At 45.7% G+C, this 23,223-nt stretch overlaps 1 protein-coding gene across 10 annotated transcripts in view; it reads right to left on the reverse strand.

Annotated features, from left to right (window-relative positions):
- Positions 1 to 3,528: 3,528 nt before the first annotated feature.
- The window catches only part of Itpr1 (inositol 1,4,5-trisphosphate receptor type 1), a 342,111-nt gene continuing 322,416 nt past the window's right edge, over positions 3,529 to 23,223 (reverse strand). For all 10 annotated transcript variants that reach the window (XM_057761465.1, XM_057761436.1, XM_057761425.1 and 7 more), the window contains 2 exons: positions 12,045 to 12,206; positions 3,529 to 4,891 (listed from right to left, as the gene is read on the reverse strand). In XM_057761465.1, the coding sequence (XP_057617448.1) occupies positions 4,805 to 4,891; positions 12,045 to 12,206 (249 nt within the window). In that variant the 3' untranslated portion in view covers positions 3,529 to 4,804. The remainder of the gene's footprint in view (positions 4,892 to 12,044; positions 12,207 to 23,223) is intronic.

Here is a 23,223-nt window from a genome sequence, read left to right on the forward strand (position 1 = left end):
AAAATGACTGGATGTGACCCAAACATGTCATGTGAAGACATAAAGATTTAAGATCCCCAGGAACAACAGCAGAGCAATTTAGCAGGAACAGAAAGTAGCTCGGTTGTGCAATAGTGAGCTGAGACTGTGGGTAGGTGTGAGAAGAAACTTTCAGACACAAGGGATGGCCAATATGGATGGAGAGGACAGCGTGGATTCTTGGCATATAGCATCTTCGTGTTCACAGTGCCTGTGGGAGGAAATGGAAGGATCTCTCCCTTTAGAATAGGGAGAGTTAAAAACTGAAAAGAGTAACTTTCTCAGAGTCACAACATATAGGAGCTTGAGCTAGCATGAAGGTTCTCACTGCCAAGAGTTATATGCTCTTTTGATCCCAGCATATACTCATGTGGGGTCAGACAACCTTTAGCCTCCAAGCCAGTGGTTTTTAACCTGTGGGGCTGGTGGTAGTTCAAATGCCTGTTTCACAGGGGTCGCCTAAGACCTATGGAAAACACAGATATTTACCTACAATTCATAACAGTAACAAAATGACATTTGTGAAGTAGCAACAAAAATAATCTTATGGCTGGGGGTCACCATAACATGAGGAACTGTATGACAGGGTCTCAGCATTAGGAAGGCTGAGACTTCAAGCAAGCCTTGTGAGTCCCCATCTTCTTGCCCAGTGTGGCACCAAATCTTCCAGACGGCTTCCACAGAAAGCTTCTAAAGAGACTTTCTGAGATGCTCTGAGTGACGAATACTCGGAAAGGAGATGGACTTGAAGACATCTGGTAAGGTGAGGGTTAAATTCCTGGATCATCCTGTTGAAGTACGGTATTGTCTAAAGTTCCAGCGACATGGCCCAGCCTATCTCTGTCTTCTGAGGCGACTACAGAAGTGCTGGCGAATTCTTTCCACCAGTGGGTCCTGCATACGGCACGCACTGATGTTGTGGGACTCTCTGTTGTTGTTCAGAATTCACCGTAGGGGTTTTCTCAAACTCTGCCTTCTTGTTCTATGGTGGTTTTCAGCTTTCTTTTTTCTTTCCAGGCTGGGGTAGATGATGCAGTTTCACTTCTGGGTGTCAGGATTCTCTTTGACACTGGCTTGTCCTGACCTTAAAGTGTGTTACGTTGCTTACTTGCTATTTTTTTTTCAAGTCATACCCCCAGTAATGTAGAGAAATTATTGAATGAGTTCAGAGAACCAGCATTAAGGGAGTCCATCTGATGGTCTGAGCTGTGCTGTGTATAAGCCGGTACTGTGCTTTTAAATTCTCCACGTTGTTAGGCTTGCTGATGCTGAGCTGGAGGCTGGTTATGTTTCTGAACTGGCTGTGGGATGCTACACATGGCCCATTGCTAAGGGTGGAAAAGTGTTTGTTATGATCGTAATTGTCTTAATTATAATTGCCGTCATAGCTCTCTCCCCTCAGGTAATTGAGCTCTGATAGCTGTTCTTAGCTAAGGCCACCCACAAAAACCACACGCATGGTGTTTTACTCAAAACTCAACTTTAACCACCACTTTGTGATGCAAAATCAGTGGAATTTTGGGTACTTTCTGTAAAATCGAAATCTTGCTGGGGGTTTTCCGACATCCCAGTTGGTTAGCAAGAGATCAGTGCAGTGAACAAGAACTCAGTAAAGTCGGCTAAACCCTGACTTCTGGGACAGCATGGGACAGTACTGGATGTGAGCACCGTCATCTCCAGGGAGCTGCTTTGACTGGGTTGATATTGGCTCTGCTTTGGAAAGCTGTGGCTAAGTAAGAGGTCTTCCGCTAGCTTTCCTGTGCAAGGCAGATATGTTAGAGCTTACCTGGTGCTTATCTCTGCCACAGGGTTTTCGGTCTCCACACAGCATCCACAGTTAGTCTTTCCTAGCTTCTAGACGCTCGTATGGACGAGATTCGAAAAGAAAGAAAGATCAATGGGTAGTGCTTCCCATGCAAGAGTAAGGGTAGGGAGGGTATGGCCGCTAAACTAGGCTAGCCCTGCTCTGGAAGGCAGGAAGCCCCTGACTGGGGAAGAACCAGCTCTGTGTCGCAGCAGAAGTCAGGAGATGTCTGTTGGTTTGGAGCCGTGGGCTCAGGAAGTTACTGTTCCTGCCAAGGCTCCAGGTTTCATCTTTTAAGTTTCATTGCTGCTCTGTGGTTTGACAGACCAAGCATGTTGTCTTTTAAGTGTGACCCTGTCTCAAAAACAAACAGAAAAACCAAACAGTCCTACCAGCCAACAAACAAAAAAACAAACAAACAAAAAACCCAAACAAAACCAAACCTTGACTTGGCGGGTGGCAAATGTTTAAGCACATGAAGCCCCAAGGCTTTCTTATTGCCCTGCTTAAAACTCTCCCGCCAGTGCTCCTTCCTCATCTGCGATCTGCAGAGGTAAATTTGAAGGTGACCTGGATCTTGATCTCCGAAATAGAGGTGTCAAAAAAGGTGGTGTGTGGAGAAGGTAGCAGAAGCAGTAACCTAGCAAAGGCCCGGGGAACTTCCCCTGCAGATTCTGTTGTAGCTACAGGGGCTTTGGTGTTGACACCCCCATTCCCAGGGTAGGAATGTAAGGCCGAGTGACACTCTAATTTCCATTATTTTCTGCTGAAGCTGGCAGCCTGAATGAAGATTTATATCTTTGGTGACAGGATTCAAATGAGACACGACAAACCTGTAAAAGCTGCCACCTGAACATGTCAATGCAGAACTTTCCACTGAACTGGATGGGACATGGGGAGACACCCCACACGCTGCTGGCCTCACTGTGTTGGGCAGCTTGAGAGATCAAAGGCAAAGCCCAAGGGAACGAGCAAGTCCTTGCTGGCGCACAGTATTGTGATATTGAGTACAAGAACCATTTTGGTTTCAGACAAAAAGCACGTGTCCCTTGAAGGCTTACCTTATAATGGAAAAATTTTAAACTGGCTGGAAAACTGATTTATTTTGGGTTGCCTGGTTTCTATAGTAGAAGCATCAGTTATGAAACTGCCCATTAAGTTGGAATTTAATTCTGACCCCAGTTCTCTGAGCTGGGTGGGAATTAGTTGTATTTACCAAAACACAGAGGAAATCGGCATCAGAAAAGAGCAGTCACAGCCAGCTTTGCTTCAGAAGGGAAATAATTTCTCTGTATTTGGATGGAAGAATGAGATCAAAATAAGTATCACAAATGGTCTATGCCAAGACCCTGACCATGGGGGAGTGACCCAAACAAACTTCAGTGGTTCCTGATACTTCCACCTGGTAGATGCCAAGTTAAAGATCCCCACACCAAACAGAGCACCCTGGATCTTGTTACAGCATGCCGGGTGCCTGTGACAGCCTGGTGGCACTCAGTCACCTAGAGGAATAAGTTCCGTATGAAGAACCCTCTGATATTTGTTCTGCTGGTTTCCCATAGAATATAAACTATTGTTCGTTTTCTAAAATCAGGTCAGCATTTCCGGAATTAATCTGGTAACCAAACCAGTTGTAGTTTAACTCTGTCCAACTCTGGAATCGCTCCTAAGACACAAGGAAATGCCAAATGAAAGTCACCAGCCAGTTGCCGTGTAGTATTCTGCATTGTTTATTAAATATAATTATGTATGCATTTACAAACTTGACTTGCTTCAGAGCGCCGCAGTTTTTCAACTTTTGTGCAGTGATGGTCTAGTAAAACGAGACCCAGGTACAAAACAAGGCAACAGTGGAAAACTGCCCCTGTTATACTTTGCACCTCTCCAGAAAAGAAATTATGTGACAAAGAAATAAAATCAAAACGTGGCTCTTTCAGAACAGCATCGTCAGTGTTCTGCTATGCCCGCTAAGGGGCAGCTATGCATCCTAAGGGACAGCTCCTACTTTGTCTTACAAGGACATACATACATACATATATATATATTCATAATAACCTCTTACTAGTGTATTGTGTTGGTTCAGATGAAAGTCCAGAAGCCATCGGCTAACTCATTTGACTACACTGTGACATTCCATTCACCAGGGAGATGACACTTAATGGCCAGCAATATGCTGTTATCCCAAACGTCATGTAGAAAGTTCCCTTAAAAAAAAAAAAAATCATCGATTTCCTTGCAAGCTAAAGTGTTAGCCTCTAACAGGGCTTCTCTTAAAGAAATACCTTAAATGATTAATTTTGAAGCTTAAAAGTATCTTTGAAACTAAAGTTGTTTTTCTTATAATGAATGCTGTCTGAACAGTTCACAGATCTGGAGTTATCACTAGGAGACAGGCGCACCAATGCCAGTAGCAGTGAGAAACAGCACAACCACAGGATAATTACAAGGTACAAAATTGCCCAGGGGCAAGAAACTCGCTATTAATATAATTTGGGCAGCAGCAGCATTTGATATTTAACCATTTATTACATAAGTATTAACATATCAGCTTCAAAGACACGCACTCCTTGTAGGACACTCAGGAGTTACAAAGTTATGGTGATTGCATAATTTGTATTGCACAGCTTTATAAAAAACATAAATACTGGCTATTCTAGTTTTAAATACAAAATACATGTCATATACTTTTAAATCTATAATCTGGTTCAAGTGCAAATCAGGTACTTTCTGTAGTCTTTCTAAAAAAGGCATTTTTAAATATTTTTTTGGCACTAGTGACAGGTCACCATGCCAACAGAGCTAATTACAATACATAAGTCCAAACCTCTGAGAGTTGCAATCATATACATACAATACAAAACGGAGTATTTACAAATGTACTAAGCACACATGGAACCTTAGTGGGCGCAGGAGAACTAATGAGCCATACCCACGCCGATAATAATTTAAAAAGGGTGAGCGTAGTCCCTCTGTCTCGTTTGCTTAGGCGGGCTGCTGTGGGTTGACATTCATGTGAGGAGGATGTCCTAGAAGGCCGATTCTTTGTTTCTGCTTCCTCTGTTCTGTCATCTGGAAAGTTAAAAAGTTTCATCATTACACTCAGACACTTCCTGTACGTCAGGTCACACACTGAACCATAGATTTACCTCTGTGGTTACGGGTTATACTGAAACCCACTTTCTACAAATAGTGTACACACACACACACACACAGAGAGAGAGAGAGAGAGAGAGAGAGAGCTTCAAAAAGGGCATCTTTCCGCAGAGTGGGGAATTCTATGGCCCATCATGCAGGGTGACATTTGTCACAAGTACTGCTTGCTACTTGTTTCACAGAGAAACAAAGGGAGAAGAAGCACTGGCTTAGAGATTATTTCTGAACACCATTTCCAAGTCATGGAGAGACTCATTGGAAAATGGTAGCTTGCTTTGATTCCGACACATCACTATACAGAAAAGCTGTGTTTTTAGAATCCCTGGGTCTGACACTTTGTACCTACATTCTTCAGGGGGTCTTGGGTTCCTCGCCTCAGGAAAGGTGAGAGGTCCTGATATCCCCAGGATGCAGGCTAACAAAAACTAACTAAACAGAGCTCTGCCACCCACCCCCACCCCCTGTGCTCTGAACAGGCACTCAATTTCAGATCTCACCAGGAGAGACCATTTCTCAGTGTGGGCTCCCATGAAAACTGTACTCCCGGCCCAAAGGTGAGGTTGGTTTTCTTCTGGTTGTGAGGCTGAGCTCTCCCTTTGGGCCTCTAGCTCTCTCCTGGGTATTTTAGGACTCAGTTCTCCGCTTGAGAGAGTTTTCTTAGCATTGTAGGAACCACTTCTGAACTTGAGGCTCCCAAGTTAACTAAGATACAAGGCTCTATGAATGCATATTAGATTAAGTTATGTGCGAATAGCGTAAGGCTCAGGGTTATAAACTTTGGAATCAGATAGCCATTTACCTCAATCTAAAACGTTCTTTATCTCCTGCCAATCTGCTCATTAGTCTGTGTAATGAAGGTAATTCCCGTCTGGTGGGTAGAAGGCTAAGGCATATGCAGATGTCTTAGTACATACAGGATGCTTAGGTTTCAGTTTTCACCTCAACTGATTTCCGGTACATTCCTAGTACACTTACTTTGGTTCAAGTTTAAAGTGGTGATATTTTGCTTTCTCAAAGCAGGGCACTTAACAGTTTAAGCCAAGATACTATTTTTGGACTCCCATGGAAATACCTTACTATAATCTAGACGAAAAGATGAACAAAGAATGAACACTTCCACGTGGAAGTGTTAAGTGAAAGTTTCTGGAAGGAACTGAATGAAGATATTCTAGGCAGCCTCCCAAGTTTACATTCCCAAGTTCATCCGAAGAAGGCGATGTTGCACACGGCACATGGGAAATACCCACTGTTTCCTGAGCATGCTAGCTACCTGCTCATCTTATTGGTTCACAGTTCAGAGAGGGCAGCTTGGGTTTGTTCACCTCAACTGCTCTCTAGATAGGCAATCTTGTGAGGGAATCCATTTGTAATCTTGATAATTTTAAGTATTTAAATGGATTTAGAAATCTTGGCAGGTTTACTCTCTATGCAAGGGCACTTCCTAAAGCATCCTTGTGAAGCTGCTGAAACCTTACAGTTCAGAGCTGGCCCACACAACCTTCTCTGCAACGCTTTCAGTAGCTGTTGGTACCAGAGAGAATGTTTACACAGACAGGCCTCGTCCCTGCTCAGTAAACCAGTTACTCAGTCTTTATCTTAAACTCACAATTTATAAAGCGTTCTGCCTGCTGGCGAGTGTTTGGCTTCACTTAGAGCCAGACGGCTCCCTTCTTCTTGGTCCATATTTCTTTTGGCTTATTGTAAGATGGCTGGCGCATCGTATTCCCGCTCTCACAAACCAGAAAGGTCCATGGTGTTGGAGGCTAGTGGTCAGTTCTTAAACCCTGATCATCTCAAGTCCTAATACATATGGATCTGGTTTTGATTGTTTCCATAAAATGGTTTTTCAATGGTTCAGCACCAAATCCACACAGCAAAAACATAAAAAGGGACCACAAACAATGTGATACAGGTCTGCTGTGGGGGCCTAGGAATAAGCATTTCTAGTGAGTTCCTAGATGCCGAAGATGTTTCTGAAGAGCTGAGCATATACATTTTGAGCATGTTTTCATATACTCCAGTACTTTCTTTTTCTTACATGAAGACAGGTCTTAAAGACGGGTATCTGTGGCTAAGAATAGAAAGCATACCATTTGACTGTGTGATCTGTGTTAACCTTGGCCTTTTAGACAGGAGAAAGCCATTTAACACAATGCCATTAGAAGAACTGGGTATCACTTAGTAACAGCTAGAAGGTAGTTAAAAACAAAACAAAACAAAACAAAGAACTAAACAACCCCCCCAAAGCCATAAAACAGCTAAAGGCTAAATCTGATTTGAAAAAAAACCAAGACCAACAGTGTTGGCCACTTAGCTTTCCTACCATTCCTGTCTGTTTTCAAATAGTTTCTGTCTTTCTTAGCTCCACTCAAACCTTTTACCATACCTATACACATACACGTCTATCTTACCATAAGGTACCACTCACTATGTGTAACCATGATTGTGTCAGGAAATAGAAATAATGACCAAAACCTATCCTACTCTCACATAATGTATGCACTGGACATCCAAAGCAAAATTGACTCCTGGTAAAAGTCTCCATCGGGTTCACACCTGAAGTACCTGAGTCATGGAAAATGTCTGAGCTGTAGAACATTAAAAATTCTCAGAGTCTCCATTTATCTGAGGATGGACAGCTGAAGCAATGCAGTGCCTCACAACTATACAAATACAGGAATTACCTGGAACGTCTGTGTTGCCTTTTGGCTCTCGTCAATCACTTTATAACCCAGTCAGAAGCAACGTCAAAGAGACCTTGCACAACACAAGAACACTAGATGCAGAATGGATGATCAGGTAGTGATTGAACGTTGGCATAGCGATGAGGCTTGCTGGCGGTACAAGGATACCTTAGTCTGGCTCAAAACAGATCTTCACACGCTCTGAAAAGCATTCAGTTACACATGGAGAAGCATCCTGGTCACCGAGAGTCCAAATAGCCAGTGAGGTCTAGTAACCAGAATTCCTTCCTATGGTTCTCTAGAGTCAGTCAGGCTCAAATGATGAGCCCCAAATGCTCAGACATTCAAACAAAACAAGAACAAAAACAAGAACAACCCCCCCCCCAAAAAAACTAAACCTTCAAACACAGCGTCTGCTGAATGCAACTACACTGCTTCTATATTACTGTTTAGCCCCTTAGAGGTGTCCCATTAATATTCTAAGTCCTATCTAACTGGCAAACTCTTTCTCAAACTCCGAATGAAGAATGAATAACCCCCAAGGAGGCTCTGACGCACTGACAGCAATCGTTCCCCTAAGCTCACTGTGAGGAAAGCCTCACTACCCTTTTTCCATTCCCACAGAAATCAGCTTAGACCTCTGCAACATATCATGTTTAAGTGTCATTCACCTGTCTGTTCTCTTGGAGGGGGTACAGCTAGTTCTAGAAGGCAGACACTAGGTCCTTTTTGCTTCTGTGTCCTGGATATCTAGTGCTGTGTGTGGCAAGTGTGGTTTCTTAGTGTTGGTTGAAATGAGGAGTTGGGTTGACCTGAATGTTTTGCCATTCCTTGAGCATGCCATGCACTGTCATGCGTTTGCGCATGCTTCTTCCTTTCCTGGAAGCCCCTACTGTAGTTCTCTGCCAGCCCAGAAACCACCTGCTTGGATGATTACAGAAGCTACACCCTTTCTCACTCTAAGCCACTGCTGGGCTGGCCTCCTCCGTGTTCCATGGAACTACATTCATGCCTTCTCTTTCTTTCTTGCTAAACATAGGTTTCTAGAAGGCAGATGTCTTGGCTCTCTTTCATTAAAAAGGCAACATGCTAACATAATTTAGATGTTCAAGCACTTCTTACATTCCTAGCATGACAGATAAGGGTCAGTGTCCTCTAGGAAGCCAGTCACATTTTCAGGAAAATGAACCTTTTGCTTAATATTTGCTCTTTTGCATTATGAAGGAAACATGCAAAAAAATTATGAAGTTCTTACATTAGTCTTCCTCCTTGGAATAAGGATGTAAGAGAATCACATTTAGTATTCAGAATCTCTTGGGAGGGGAAACTTGGAGAGGAGATACATCATTAACACTTAGAATAGCAATGCAGTCAGACGGAACACCTGACACCGCTAACCATGTTTTCACCAATATCCTCTCAAGGACTTCTTCCCAGTCGGTAGCTTAGAAAAATAACCACCAAAGACCTCGAGCCCAGTAAAGATGAAAACTAAAGTCACTCATACTCAAATGACTACAATTCCATTGCTGGTTTCTACAAAATAGCTAAGGGATGAAGCAATTTTGTAGGTTCCCCAGTGAATGGCAGTCTTTCACGGCTGTAGTAAAAATGTCTATGGCAGAGTTTCTTGTTCTTGAATCATTTGTGGGGCTTTTAGGTTTTAAGCCATTTTGTTGCCTTTTGTGGGCAGGAATTCTTGCAATGACCAGAAACCAAATCTGTAACATGCCATTATGAGTTCTTATACACAACAGCTTAAAATATGTTTAAAATTCTCCTAACATCAAACTTAATCACATTCAGACTCTTCAGGTTGGGTCTGAGGTGATTCATTGCAGGGTTGTTCAAAGTTAAGATTAAGAAAACAATTTCTACCTCCTTTTGATTGCAACAATCCAATCCCTCCCTGACCCCGAAGCAACTATGGTCTATGTTTTTTTTCCTCCCTGCATTTCTGAGCATCTCGAAACTTGAACAGTTTAATCCTGGTAAAAGAACTTCTAAATGTGCCACTGCATTTCCATGCTTCTTTGTAGCCTGTAACACTTTCCAAGAAAAAGAAAAGGTTCGATTTCAGAATCACTCACAGGGGAAGGGCTTTCTAAAGAGTGCTTCCAACTGCCAACTTGAAAACTGAAAAATAATGTAAGAAGGGCAAGGAACTGAACCGCTGAAAACGGCCAGGGTCTAAAAAGTCAGTTCAAGAGTCTTAGTCCATGTTCAGTCAAATATTAGCTCAATAGGACTAGCTCTACCCTGACCTGAGTTTACAAAAACTGAGTTTCTACTATGCTCAGCTGTGCACATGACAGTGAAGGCATCCTCACTACCATGAAATATTAAGGTTCTTTCTTTAAAAAAAGGAAAGGAAAGGAAAGCAAGGGAAAGGCAATTTAAAAAGTTAATCACAAAAGGCAAAACTGGATACAAAACAGAACAAACAAACTCAAAACAAACTACCCAGCACCTAAGAGCAGGGCCAGCACTGGAGGATTAGGGCTTCCCACCCTCACGCTGTGATCCACAGTGGGATACATTCCCTAAGAGCCTTCTGCGCTCCTCATCAAGACAACCAGGGACTGGTAAGATGACCTAGGCTTTCTTCAGTCTCCCTCCACCTGCCATTCTCGCTGTGTTTCCTCAGCCCAGCTCACACCGTGGACATGGCTCACTGGTTGGTGAAGTGGGGCTTGAAGCAGCCTCTGAGTGAGTCACCCTCTGTGACAACTGGAGAATGACAGGCTCAGCACTGCATGGGTAGGGATTTTCAGTGGAGCCTGAAGGGAAGGGCTGACTTGATTTTTTTTTCCCCACCACAGAACGCTCAAAAACATAATAGTTTTGTTTCAGACATATTTTAAGAAGCTCCCCGGCAAACTGGAGACACCCAAATGTTCACATTAGTTTAGCATGCCCCCACAGAACTTCCGAGGACCACAGTGAGAAACAGTCATGCGGAAATGAGATGCAGGGTAGGTGCACTGCGGAGCTAGGTGATCTCAGCAGTAGCGGTTCTGATAGCCTGGGCATGAAGGACAGGAAAGCTCTGAAGAATGGCATGGGGGTCACGTTAGTCCCTGTATTTAACTGTCTTGGATCAGCGTTTAAGATTTGCTTTTTTGCACCTAATTTAGAACATCTGCTTTGACTGAGCCTCTTGATGCCAGAGCTATCCCAAGTGGGAGAAGAAAAAGCTTGCTAGGGCCATGAAGTGCACCAGGCTCTCAGGGGCTGGAGGGACAGAGGCAGACACAGCCACTGATGTACTCAGAGTCAGCTAGGTCCTGTAAAACACCTGTTAGATGGCTCACAGCAGGGTGGGCAGTTAAAGAGCAAAGTGTTCCAATTAAAAGTTTATTAGTTTACTGATGTAGGTTATTATTCATTTTGGGTGGTTGCCAAGCTCGGGGATGCAGACAGCTCCCAGCGAGGACCCCTTTCTCACTGGTCTTATATCATCTGTATTTTAGAGCATTTCAAAGAAAAGAACTTGAGGTCAATACTGTCTTAGGGCACAGATGAGCAAAATTCAGGTAGAAAAGAAATATAATGGAAAGCAGAATTACTAAAAAAAAAAAAAAAATTGCTCTCCAAACTGTCTCCAGGAAGTATTTATTGTAGGCCAGCTCTTCTCTGGTTATGAAGCACATACAATAATAAGTCACCTGTGGATACATCTCTCCACTTTCCTACAGGGCAGGGCTGACCTGGTACCTGCCGCTGTGCACAACACAGCCTCTTGTCCACAGTGCCGGTTAAGATGCTTTCAGAAACTTAAGACACCGAGCTCTCCCTGTTGGTGTGTGGCTACCCCAGCGCGACTGTTCACTATCCCTGGCTCAAGTTCTTGACCCTGAGTGGCACCTGTGACTGCATCCCCTAGGACTGCTGTGTTGCTAAGGCATCAGAGGTGTGGGTGTGGAAGACAATATGTCAGGTTTGGTGTAGATCTGTCTCTGCCATCTCTGGTCAGCTTCTGTGTCCCAAGGGGCAGGGTGGGAGCTGTATGTCTGAGAGGACTGGACAGGCTTCCTAAGACTGGCAGCTTCTCTCAGGATGTGGAGTTTTAAAACCCCTGGGTGAACACTTGGGAAGTCCCAGGGCTAAGACGCTGAGTCAAGTCCCAAAGGACACAGCTTTAGGTACTGTGTTGTCGTTGTTGGTCAGGGCTTCGCTCAAGTAGTTTACATATTCAAATGGCACCCTTAGCAGCGCAGACCAGAGGGCAAGGGCAGCAAAGGCAGGAACTGGGCAGGTGTGAGGGGAAATGCTCCAAGAGTTTCACACGAACACTGCCGGCCTCTCCCTCAGGTCTGAGGTATATGGCAGTGAGCAGAAAGTGTGCAGGTGTGGGGACTGGGTGTGGGGTCTCCCGCCTTTACCTGGTCCTTTAGTTCCGACAGCTGGCCAGAAAGATTGGTGACCAGCTTCATGGTGGACTCCAGTTTCTCCTGCAGGTTCCTCAGCTCGTTCTGTTCTCCCTCAGAATCGCTGCTGACCAGGGACATGGCTCTCATCCTGGGGAACCAATCAAGGTTTCTTTCCTGCGATCCGCATAGGGAAAGAGCGAGAGTTACTTCTAAGGGTAGAAACGAGAAGAGCCATCTTTTCGTGTCATCCTTCCCATGGACTGCTCTCTCATGAAGCTGTCTACTTGGGGTACAGCAATAATGATTTGAGTACAGAGGCCAGAGGTTGAAGTCACGAGAGGGTGAGGTCACGAGTCTTCCCCATTTGCTCCCCTATTTCCCCAGGTCTCATGTAGTACTTACTTGCCTGAAGGTCACTATGTAGACCAGGCTGTCCTTGAACTCACAAATGCTCAGATTATTATTTTGAGGAATGGTGTCTCATTGCATGTGAGCTCACCAGCTTGGTTAGACGCCCTGGCCAGCAAGCCCTAGGGGTCTCCACTTCTCTGGAATTACAGGTAAGTGGCCCATCACCTGACTTTTATGTGGGTTCTGTCAAGTCCTCATGCTTGTGCAGCGAGTAGTTTACTGACCAATGCGACTGCCTAGCCTAGAAAAGCTGTAATGGACACAGCGGAACTCTCAGTTCCTACGAGAAGAAGCTGCTGTAGAATTAAATATGAGTGGGAAGTAGGCTTCCGATTTAAGGTCCCACCTGCAACAATGGACACCACCACCACGCCACGGCTCCCGCCTTTGCCACTACAGTGCTTGCTCTGCAAATTATATGGCTGGCAAGCTTTGCTTCAGTTTAGGACAAAACATGCACAGCAAACATCAGTAATCTAAGTTACATGCATTCAGGGGCACTGAATAATTCACACTGCTGCAGAGCCTATACCAGAAGGTTTCATTCTGCCCAACTGAAATCCCACCTCCCTTATACGCGCCTTGAAGGCACCATCTAGTTTCTGTACGTCTCTGAGCCTTTGACTGCTCATGGGACCTCACACCATGCTGTATTCAAAGAGAATTTACACTAGAAAGACAAAACCATCACAATTGCTCTAAAAGCAAAACACATGTTAACCTGTTAAACACCTGTTCTGGCATTTTAATGGACAGATGTATGAATTTGCCTGTTAATGGGCTGAAATAAGGAATGGGCTCCTCAGTCCATTTCCAGTTTGTGAGCTTATGGAAGACACCCCCGTGTCCTTTCCAGCTCGCAGTGGGTGACAGACGCTGCCCACTGTACAAGGCAGGGCCATTTGGCCACACGCCCCATCCAACGCCATCCTTTTGCTGTTTCAGCTTGTGCATGTACAGAATAGCTTTTCTCACCTCAGGTCAGCAGAGTGGGGCTTTTCCTCCTCTCACCTCACTTCCTTCTGCCCATGATGCCTTTCTCCTCAACAGCGTGCCTCATACTCAGGTTCTGAACCGAGGGGCAGGAATGAACAGCAAGAGCCAGGGGAACTGACTCATTTCGGATCTAGCCAGTGTCTTTCTCACCTGGACCACTTTGATCTTATCAGTACACATTGCACTCACCTTTCAAAACACCCCTGTAAGTAAGAACAGTGTTCTGTTGTTGCTCTGAGCTACTACAGGCTCTCAGCATTTTTGAGGGAGTCAGTCTTTTCTGATATTATTTTTGTCTTTGTGAAGCATACGGTCTCTGCTATAACTACCCCTTGCCCACTTCCCCAAATAGCTATAGGCATTATGCAAAAGAAAAGATGAAGGTGTATGCCAATAAAACATTATTTACAAGGGCTGGTGGCTCACTGGGTTTGGACTTTGGACTTGCACTGGCCAACCTCTTTTGTGCATAATAGAGGGCATTAGTGTGCTTCAAATAAAAATCAATGCTCTGTGAGACCCCCCAGTCTAGCTGTGACCATTAGACTGTCTTCAGCTAAGGTGACCTTGCAGGAAAAGCCCTGCAAAGCGGCAAGCTGCACGCTAGCTTCTTTTATTTTAGGGGTGGGAGAGGCTCAAACTCACAATGTAGCTAAGGTGACCCTGAATTCATGATCCTCCTGCCTCAACCTCCTGACTGTTGGTATAAGAGGCATGTACCACCATTCCACTTATGTGGCTCTGGGCAAGCATTCTCCCAGTTGTGCTACATCCCCAGCTCAGTCGCAGCTTGAGGCTCCAGGGAATCCAGGCACTCAGTCCCAGGAGCTCAGTCTTCTCTAAGGTGAGGGCTGGGGCTGCCTCCATGGAGTGACTAGACCACAGGAGGCAGTCAATGTTTGTGGGTGGGATGGAGTGATCCTTCATGGACTCTACTCAAAGGAGCTTAAATAGTAAATATAAAGTGCTTACAATTTTTCTTTTCTGCTGAAAGACAAAAATGGCAGTGTCTATCCTGCTGTACCGCATGATAAACATTCATGCTGCTCTACACTCATTTTAATCAAGTTCTCAACTGAGTGACAGGTAAAAGACCAAGCCCAGAAAACACACCGTTTCAAAGCCACTAGCTTAAAAACCAAGTGTTTCTCTGCCAGTAATCAGTTTTCTATAGAACAGCTCAGCGACCTGCTGCTGAGGAGGGTCTATACATCTGTGGCCATCATTCAGACATACAGCTCCACGACCCTACCAGGGCAGCAGCTCACATTCAAGGGTTGCAGTGCTGAGGGAGAAACGAACCTCATGTTTCAGAAGACAGCAAAATGGGGCTGGTGGGCAGTGAACTCTCTCTCATCAGTGCAAGCTAGCCTCTGTAAGGGGACAGAGGGATGTTGAGCCTGGACTGACAAAGTCATGAACCCCAAACTACAGAGGGATCTGACAGAAGTCCATCTTAGCCATCAAAGGCCCCAGACAACCAGGCTCGCTGCTATAGAGTTTTGTAGAATGACCCCTAGAAGGAGGACAAAGACCTCAAACCCTATTGCCACTGTCAAGCTCAGAAGAACGCATGGCTACACCATCAGCTGGAATGTGGCGGGGGTTACAGATCTTACCACCACAGACGTGAGCAACTGAAGCTCTGACTTGGGTGTAGGAGATGGGATTAAAACCCATTTGCAAGTCTTGAGAAATAACTTGTATTTACAAATTGTATACCACTGTAACTGAGTATATAGGTGGGCATCTTATAGTTATTTGAGCTCAAGTATGTATACGCATTGAAAGTATTCTAAAAGTCTAACTCATTCAATGTGAACTGTGGGAACCCTTATTTCATAAGCTTGGCACTGATGATGATGCAGTGGCCACACAGATGTGGTCACTGTATCTGGATCCTCGAACCTCTTTAAAAGTAGACATGTTTGCCTCGAATATCTAAGTAGGGAGCGGGGCTTCCATGACCAGGTCCCTGCAATAGAAATGAGGTCAGTAGATGTCTAGACAAGAAAGAGCTGTTGATGGAGCAGCGGGGCTGCATCCCCGGCACCCAGCCGCCCACATGGCTAGCTTATACCCCGAAATAATTACACAGAAATTGTATTCTTTTCAACACTGCCTGGCCCATTAGTTCCAGCCTCTTATTGGGTAGCGCTTACATATTGATCTAACCCATTTCTAATATTCTGTGTAGCATCACGAGCTGGCTTACCAGGAAAGATCTTAACCTGCATCTGTCTGGAGTGGGAGGATCATGGCGACTGCCTGACTCGGCTTCTTTCTCCCAGCATTCTGTTCTGTTTACTCCGCTTACCTAATTTTCTGTCCTATCAAAGGGCCAAGGCAGTCTCTTTATTTAACCAATGAAATGAACACAAAACAGAAGACTCTCCCCCATTAAAGAGCAGGCTGTGCTGAGTCAAATGAGCAGTGGAGAGAAACACTGAGAACAGAACCTGCTGTGGAACAATCTTTGCACACTGTAAATATGCATTGCTCTCATTGGTTAATAAAGAGTCCGCTGTCCTATAGCTGGGCAGGAAGAGATGCAGCAGGAGAGCCAGAATAGGAGGACGCTGGGAAAAAGGGTGGAGTCTGAGAGTCACAAGCTAGATACGGAAGAAGCAACATGGGAAGTTCTTAGATGAAGTAAACGAGCCTTGGGCAGCACATAGATTAACAGAAAAGGGTTAATTTAAGTTGTAGGAACTGGCTGGAGTCAAGCTTAAGCTATCAGCTGAGCATTTAATAATGTCTCTGTGTGGTTATTTGGGGAGCAGCTGGCAGGACAGAAAAGTCTGCCTACTGAACCCACTCCTAGTGACCAGCTGGCGAGCATCCTCTGCACAGAAGGCCTAAAGGAGGCCAGGTTCTGAAGGGAGCATGCGTGCGGGTGTCCTCAACAGGACAGGGCACAGGTGTAATGGATCCCCAGCATGCTGGGGAAGGAGATGAGAGCAGACAGGCAAGGTAGCTTGGACTGCAGCTGTACAGAGGCAGAAGGGAGGGTCTGGAGTAGGAAGAGAGACAGTGGCCAAGTGTGAAGGAGGAAATGAAGGGAGAAGAGGAAAGGAGATGAGAAGAGAATGCCCAGTGAGTTGCCACGGGCTCCTCTGTGATTAACTTATTGCTGTGCAAACAGATGCTCCAAAGGCAAACTGGTAGAGAGCTCATCTCAGGTCTTGCTCTCAGATCCCCCGTGTGCTCCTCTGCCTAGCAAACCTTCTAGACAAGGAGAAGCCAGATTTCCAAAGAGTCCATGTGAATGAGGTGTTCAGAAGACTCCAGCAGATCCACGCACGGGTGTGCACACAGCTTTGGGTTTAGGGAACGGTAACACATGACCGAACAGTGACAGATTACAATGAGATTGTGCTATGGCAAATTCCCACCTTCTGCAGCACATGCAATCTCACCCCCTGCCAGCTCCAGCAGTGACCGCAGTGAAGGTCTTTGAGCACATGCAAAATGCATGTTTTTTCCACTTAAGAGTCCTTGGCTGAACTTTTACTATTTTTTTTTCCTTCTCTGTATCCCTGGGATATGAAGGCCCTACTCAAGGAGTCCATAAAGTCACCCACGCACAGAGGTTACGCATCTTTAAACCACAGCAAACTGAAAGAGTGCTGTGGAACATTCTTTCAGACTTAGGTACATCCATCACACAAGGAAAGGCCATGCATTAGCTGCGGCTAGTATGGCTAATATAGGCCATGGGTTCTAACCCTGGCATAGCCTTCTTTCTCCATTTTTTAGGAAGTCTTCCACGGCAGGGAAAAGGGTTTTCTGTAAACTCTCCTTGACTGCCTTCTTAAATTTGTAAAATGAAACCCGGGCAGGAGAACCCCACGAAGATCCTAACCATACAAGACAAGCTGGGTGGAAGAGATCTGAGCTCTGTGGTGGGCAGACCCTGTCCTGTTTTGCACTAAAAGGGACAAATCCACAAATGTGAGACCTTTGGTATCACCAGTATTTTAATTAATCACCTGGCTGTAAGGTCAAATCTCCAATTACGCAGTAGTTAAAATTAATTAGCAATTCTAGCCAGACTCTTTCTCGGTTTCGTATGTGGCTCGGTAGGACAAGCTAGTGCTGGTGTAAGGTTCTCACCAAGAGGGTTCTGATCTACATGGAGAATCAATCCGAAAAGAAAATGTTCAGACTATTCCAATCACAGTCGCAGTGGAGGTGCTCTCCTCTCTCTCTCTCTCTCTCTCTCTCTCTCTCTCTCTCTCTCTCTCTCTCTCTCTGTGGTGAATTTGAATCCCGCGACTTTTTTATGTCATTCTAGCTTGTCATCCATAACTCCTGTCACCCACAGCTCTCTAGCCAGAGTGTGAAGCCCAGGTTTGCAGACTCTCACCCTGAGGTCTACTCGGGATCTAAAGCATTCCATTGTCTTGGTTTTCCTTGCATTTCTGGGAAAGCCATCTTTGACCAAGACATTCAGTTTATAAATGGATTTGCATTTTGGGGGATGTATGTATTTGGGGTGGTGGAGTCACACAGCATCTGCCACCCTGGCTCTGATATATTCCTCGTTGCTCTCCTGGCTCAGCTTGCTGCTGGCATCTCACATGCCAATGCTATGAGGCACCGTCTGCCCTGGTCCTCCCACAATCCAGTCAGGCAGTTCCCATCACGGCAAGTACTTCCTCTGTCAGAGAACACAGACTAACTGAAGCCGCAGCCGGAAGCAGGCTGACCACAAGTGCTAAAGCTCTGCTTACTTCTTTTCTAAGTAAAGTTGGAAAAGTCACTGTAAAGGCAAACACTGAAGTTTTAGACACGGGGGTGGCACTGACCAGCCACTTCAACATGTCCTTGACTGGAAAGAGGGAGAGTGTGCTGTATGGGGGTGAGGAGCAGAGCCAGGGGGAGGAAGAAAAGAGGAGAGTGTAGGAGGATGGACTGCCTGCTGCAAGCGCTAATTGTTCTGAGAAGCAGGTGTTTTCTTCCCAGGTTCAAGCGAAGTTGCTGTTCTGAGAAAGACTCCAGAGAATCCATCACCTCCTCAGAGGGAGCCTGCTCAGGTAGAGAATTCTGTTTACTGCCAAGACAAGGGAAGGTTACTTGCCACAACCCTTTGTTAGAAAGATTAGAACATGATGATGGGGGAGGGGTGAACGTAAGCCCATGGGTCCTGGAAGAGAGGACAAGTTCTAGAAAATAGAACTGTTGCTTTACTCCTAAGTTACTGCTGCGCTGGGAAGACTCTTGGTGCGGAGACTGTCTCCTAGCCCAGACGGTAGCTGCGTCTCTATGTACAAGACACGTGACATGACTCAAAGAGGGGAATGGGGAGGCCAGGAAACAGGCTTGAGTTCAGTCTTCACTCCCTCAGAATGCCTAGAGAGGAGGGAGACTGAGTCTGTCAAAGCAGATATGTAGGGTGCTCAGTAGACTTGGAATCAGTTGCCCCTTTGGTGAGTAAGGCTGGATCATCTACACTGAAGAAAACAATAACTATTGTTTAGACTCCATTTGCTCTTTACGCTCGGTGCCTTTGAAATGTATACATTAAAAAAACCCTAAAAAGTATATTCCAACCTGGTGCTAGAAAAGTCAGTGGACACTACAGCCTCAGCAGGGAGAGGCAGATGAGGCCCAGCTGGTTGTAGGGCCACGAAGCTATTTTGTTTGGGTTTGTAGCTATAAACCACACATTTGTCTAAACACACTGGATGTGCGACACCAAGAGCGATCGTAACGCAAACTAGGATGCTCACAACCGTGTCATAGCATCTGGATGACAGCTGCAATACATGTGCCTCAGGAACACACCTTTTCAATTGGGCTAACTAGAGGGAAGGAAGGGAGGGAAGGACGGGAAGAGAGGGAGGAGGTGAGAAGTGATACATGGGAAAATGTGCTTCCTGCTCCATTTCTCTGGAAATCTAAAATTGCTCAAAAAAAATAAAGTTTGTCAACTGAAAGAAAATTGATCTTCTACTTGGAATTTCATTGCTACCCCAAATAAGCCACCAATAAGAATCCAGTTAGCCTAAACCACATCAGCGTTGCTCCTTCATAGTTTCTGTACACTTCTTCCACAGATTTGTGACTGTCTTGGTCTGGGTCAGAAGCCAGGTAGAGTTACGGGTGACTTTCTCTGTGCGCATAGGATGGACTGAGGTAGCTCACAGAGCTCATGGTTTCCTCTCTCTCTCTTCTCTCTCTCTCTCTCTCTCTCTCTCTCTCTCTCTCTCTCTCTCTCTCTCTCTTCTCTCTCTCTCTCCTCTCTCCTCTCTCTCCTTCCTTTCTTAAAAAAGAGATCACCAGATATTGTACTTGGTGACTGTCAGGATCAAATGGCTGTGAATGTGTCCCCTAAACTGGATGGCATTGTGCAAATACATTACAAATCAGTAATATTATTTGCGTAAGCTGACGAAGCTCACTTAGAGGTAAAGCTGTATGTAACCTAGATATCAACTTGACTCCTACCTAAATTACTTTTTTCCTTTGGGGTAAGGTTCCAGAGACCCTGTTTTCTCTTTTCTCAGGAGGGTTGTCCAAGCTGCTCACAAGTTCAAGTGTCAGTCTGGCTGGTTCTGAGCTCAGAATGACAGTACCAAAACAGGCACATTATATCATCTTCAGCAGGGCTGTGGTGACCTATTACCCTTCCTAGACTCAGTTAAGAGTTGTTCTTGGATGATAGCGCACAACAGAGACCAGCTCGTGCCAGCAGAGAGGACCACACCCATTTCTGACGAAATTCCTCCCAACAGCCAGCTGCACAATCGACCTTTCAAGTCACTCTAGGGCCACAGGTGAAGTGTTCCCTGGGCACCCATGGGACTGTAGGAAGGGAGAGTTCACCACTGAGAGTGACACTTCTGGGTCCTGGGTACCTGGGGTTGCCACGTTGAGCAAACCAGAGATCAGAGAGGAGAGGGAGGGGGGATAGCTGCCCATGCCCAGCAAGGCAGGGCAGGTCCTTTTGAGACTCAATAAGAAACAATCTGGCAAAAATCACCCTTTTCCTGACTACAGCATCCAAGCTGGCTTCTGACAAGCTACTCAGGCAGCTTCCCTTGCATTTTCCACTTGCTGAGAACTGGCCAGAACATTCTTCTAGTTGTATATAGAGATCTTGGCAATCGTCACTGGTTTTCTGATTCTTTCAAGAGTCGATGAGTTTTCAGTGTTGACACAGTTAACGGAACCCAGTGTTTCCTTGTTTGTTTTATGCCTACTTTTATAACTACCTTCCTAAAATCTTTTGCTTTGTTTCAGGGGAAAGCACTCTATTCACCTTTGAACAGACACAAAGATACATAGCTGGGTATGGTGGTGCAGCCTTCAATCTTGGCACATGGGAGGCAGAGGCATGCAGGTCTCTGTGAGTTCAAGGAGAGCCTGAGCTACATAATGAGTTCTGGGACCGCTAGGGCTACATAATGAGACCCTGTTTCAATATAGGTGCGCGCGTGCGCGCACACACACACACACACACACCAGCTAATAGTTGCTTCATATACCATGGTGTTCCTTCTGAGCTCTTTCAATGGGTTTACAGAACAGAAAACTCAAGACTTAAGCTTTGTTCAGTGATGACTTTGTACATAAATACTCTGGGGGCAGGCTAGGAACGTGCTACCATTACTGCCCACAGGGTTTGGAAGGAACTGAAGAGCTGCCCTGCATCTACCGACCCCAAAGTGGTTTGCAAGGATGGTGCCACATCTGAAGAATGCATGCCAGAGCTCACCTATCAGATGCCTATTCCTAGTCTCCAGAGAGTCACAAGCTTGGTCATATAGGTCATCTCTGATACCACTTTGAACGCTGTTATGGAGTTTCAGAGCTAACAAGGCTACACAACACTCCCACCCCCACCCCCGTCTGGGCCACTGCCATCTTTTTCTTCTTTATGGAACAGACACTAAAGGAAAGGTCTGTGAAGGTGACAACTCAAAGTCTTGACCGCCTATATGACCTCTGCATACTAAGGTCCTTTCACCTTTCCCATGTTCTCTGCACGCTTTCTAGCAAGCTTCACTCAAAAAGACCATCTCAAAGATTTTCAAGGTATACACGAGATAAACAAAGTCCGTTTACAGGATTTTTCAGGTTGAGGTTTATACCTCTTTGTAGTCCTTTTTTTTTTTTTTTTTTTTTTTTTTTTAAATGGCTCCACACCCATGGTAGCAATTTGATACAATAGCCTGGTTTAGCAGACAAAGTCAGTACTTAGAATCACCAGGAGTAAATGCAAGACTTCAAGGAAGGGATGTGTGGCAGCCCAGTGCACTGTGCGGTGGAGTCAAAAACAGGAGGGTGGCTGCGTGTATTTCTGTGAGTTACTGGGGGATTGTGTATGTGTGAATACTTATTGTAGGCACATAGGTATGTGCTCTCCACGGCTCTATCAAACCTTTGCTGGCGCAGCCCTCACATGCTGCAGCCTGGAAGACCAGAGTCTCAGTCAGGTGCCCCCCCCCCCCCCCCCCCCGGGCCATGTTCTCCTTCAGCATTTCATATCCTTTAGGGCAGAGGATGGTTCCTGCTCCGCTTGTGGTCAGAGACCACGTAACATACGGACTATATTCAGAGCACGCTGGGGCTGCACACAGAGCTGCAGGCCGGATGCCACGTGCTTCCCAACACACGGAAAGGTGTCCATGGAGCACAGGAAGGAGGCGGTGGCCCCACCTCCTCTACGCCAGAGGACAGACATGTTATGAAGTTAGGTGGGGAAACTTAAGCTCAGCAAGTGCTTTGTACAGCTGCCACCAACAGGAACCCAAGCTCAAGCGCAGAGGGTGGGGTGAGAGCCTGGCTGGCTGGCTGGGAGGCACTGAATGGTGCTGACACACAGTTTCCAGTCACGGAGAAGTCAGTGCCAAATCCCTCTCCACTTCTCTTTTCACCCTGATATTCTTGAACTTGGCCATGGTGTCAGCTAACTCCAGGAGGCCTTCTGGGAATCGTATTTAGAGGGCAGCACAAGCTGTCTCCTCACTTACGGCATCTAAGGGCTTTCGACCAATGCTTATGGACTCCCGGGCTAGGCACAAAGCTGTTGCTATGGCACTGGGGATACCAGGTCATTGATATTGGTGCCCCAGGAATTTATCATGACACTCCCTTCCTCCAAGCGTCCTCCCTTGGTTTCCAGAATCAAAGTCCAAAACCGTTACTGTACGCCCGCCCAAATGGAGCAATAGGGTGTCAATGTCACGTTAGCAATGCCAGGACAAAGCAGAGCTGGTGAGAACTTAGGCAGACAAGTGAGGGTGGAGCTGGCTGCGTGTCCGTCAGCCTCTGCCCCCTCAGCTGTGTACTCTACATGGCTAGCAGGGGTTCCAATATTAAGGCACTTTAATTCTAAGTTCCCTAAGGGAGTCTTTTCTGGATGGCTCTGACGTTTTATATGTGCTTCCTTATGCTGGGCAGCCCTTTCTCCAGACATCCAGAGCCTTGATCTTATCTAGCTATGACACACAGAGTCTCCATGCCAGCCCTTGGACTACCCTTGGCAGAAAGCTACTGTCCGTGCACTGAAGAGTAGCCGCCTGCAGATAATGAGTACCACGCTCTCTCGGGTCAAGCAAAGTGCGAGACTTGGGTCAGTTCTGCTTTACAACAGAAGGGAGTGACACACAGGCAGAGGCGTGCGCACTTCCCATGCTGATCTTTTAACCTTGCTAGCAGTTGCTTTCTGACTGTTTACTTCCTGTGTCTTCTTATCAACTACAGACAAACAAGCTGGGGCTAGCTCTCCTGCTTTCCAGTGACTTCGCACGCTTTGCTAATACAATTTATTTGC

The sequence above is a fragment of the Chionomys nivalis genome, chromosome 1, assembly GCF_950005125.1.
Source record: "Chionomys nivalis chromosome 1, mChiNiv1.1, whole genome shotgun sequence".
NCBI lineage: Eukaryota > Metazoa > Chordata > Mammalia > Rodentia > Cricetidae > Chionomys > Chionomys nivalis.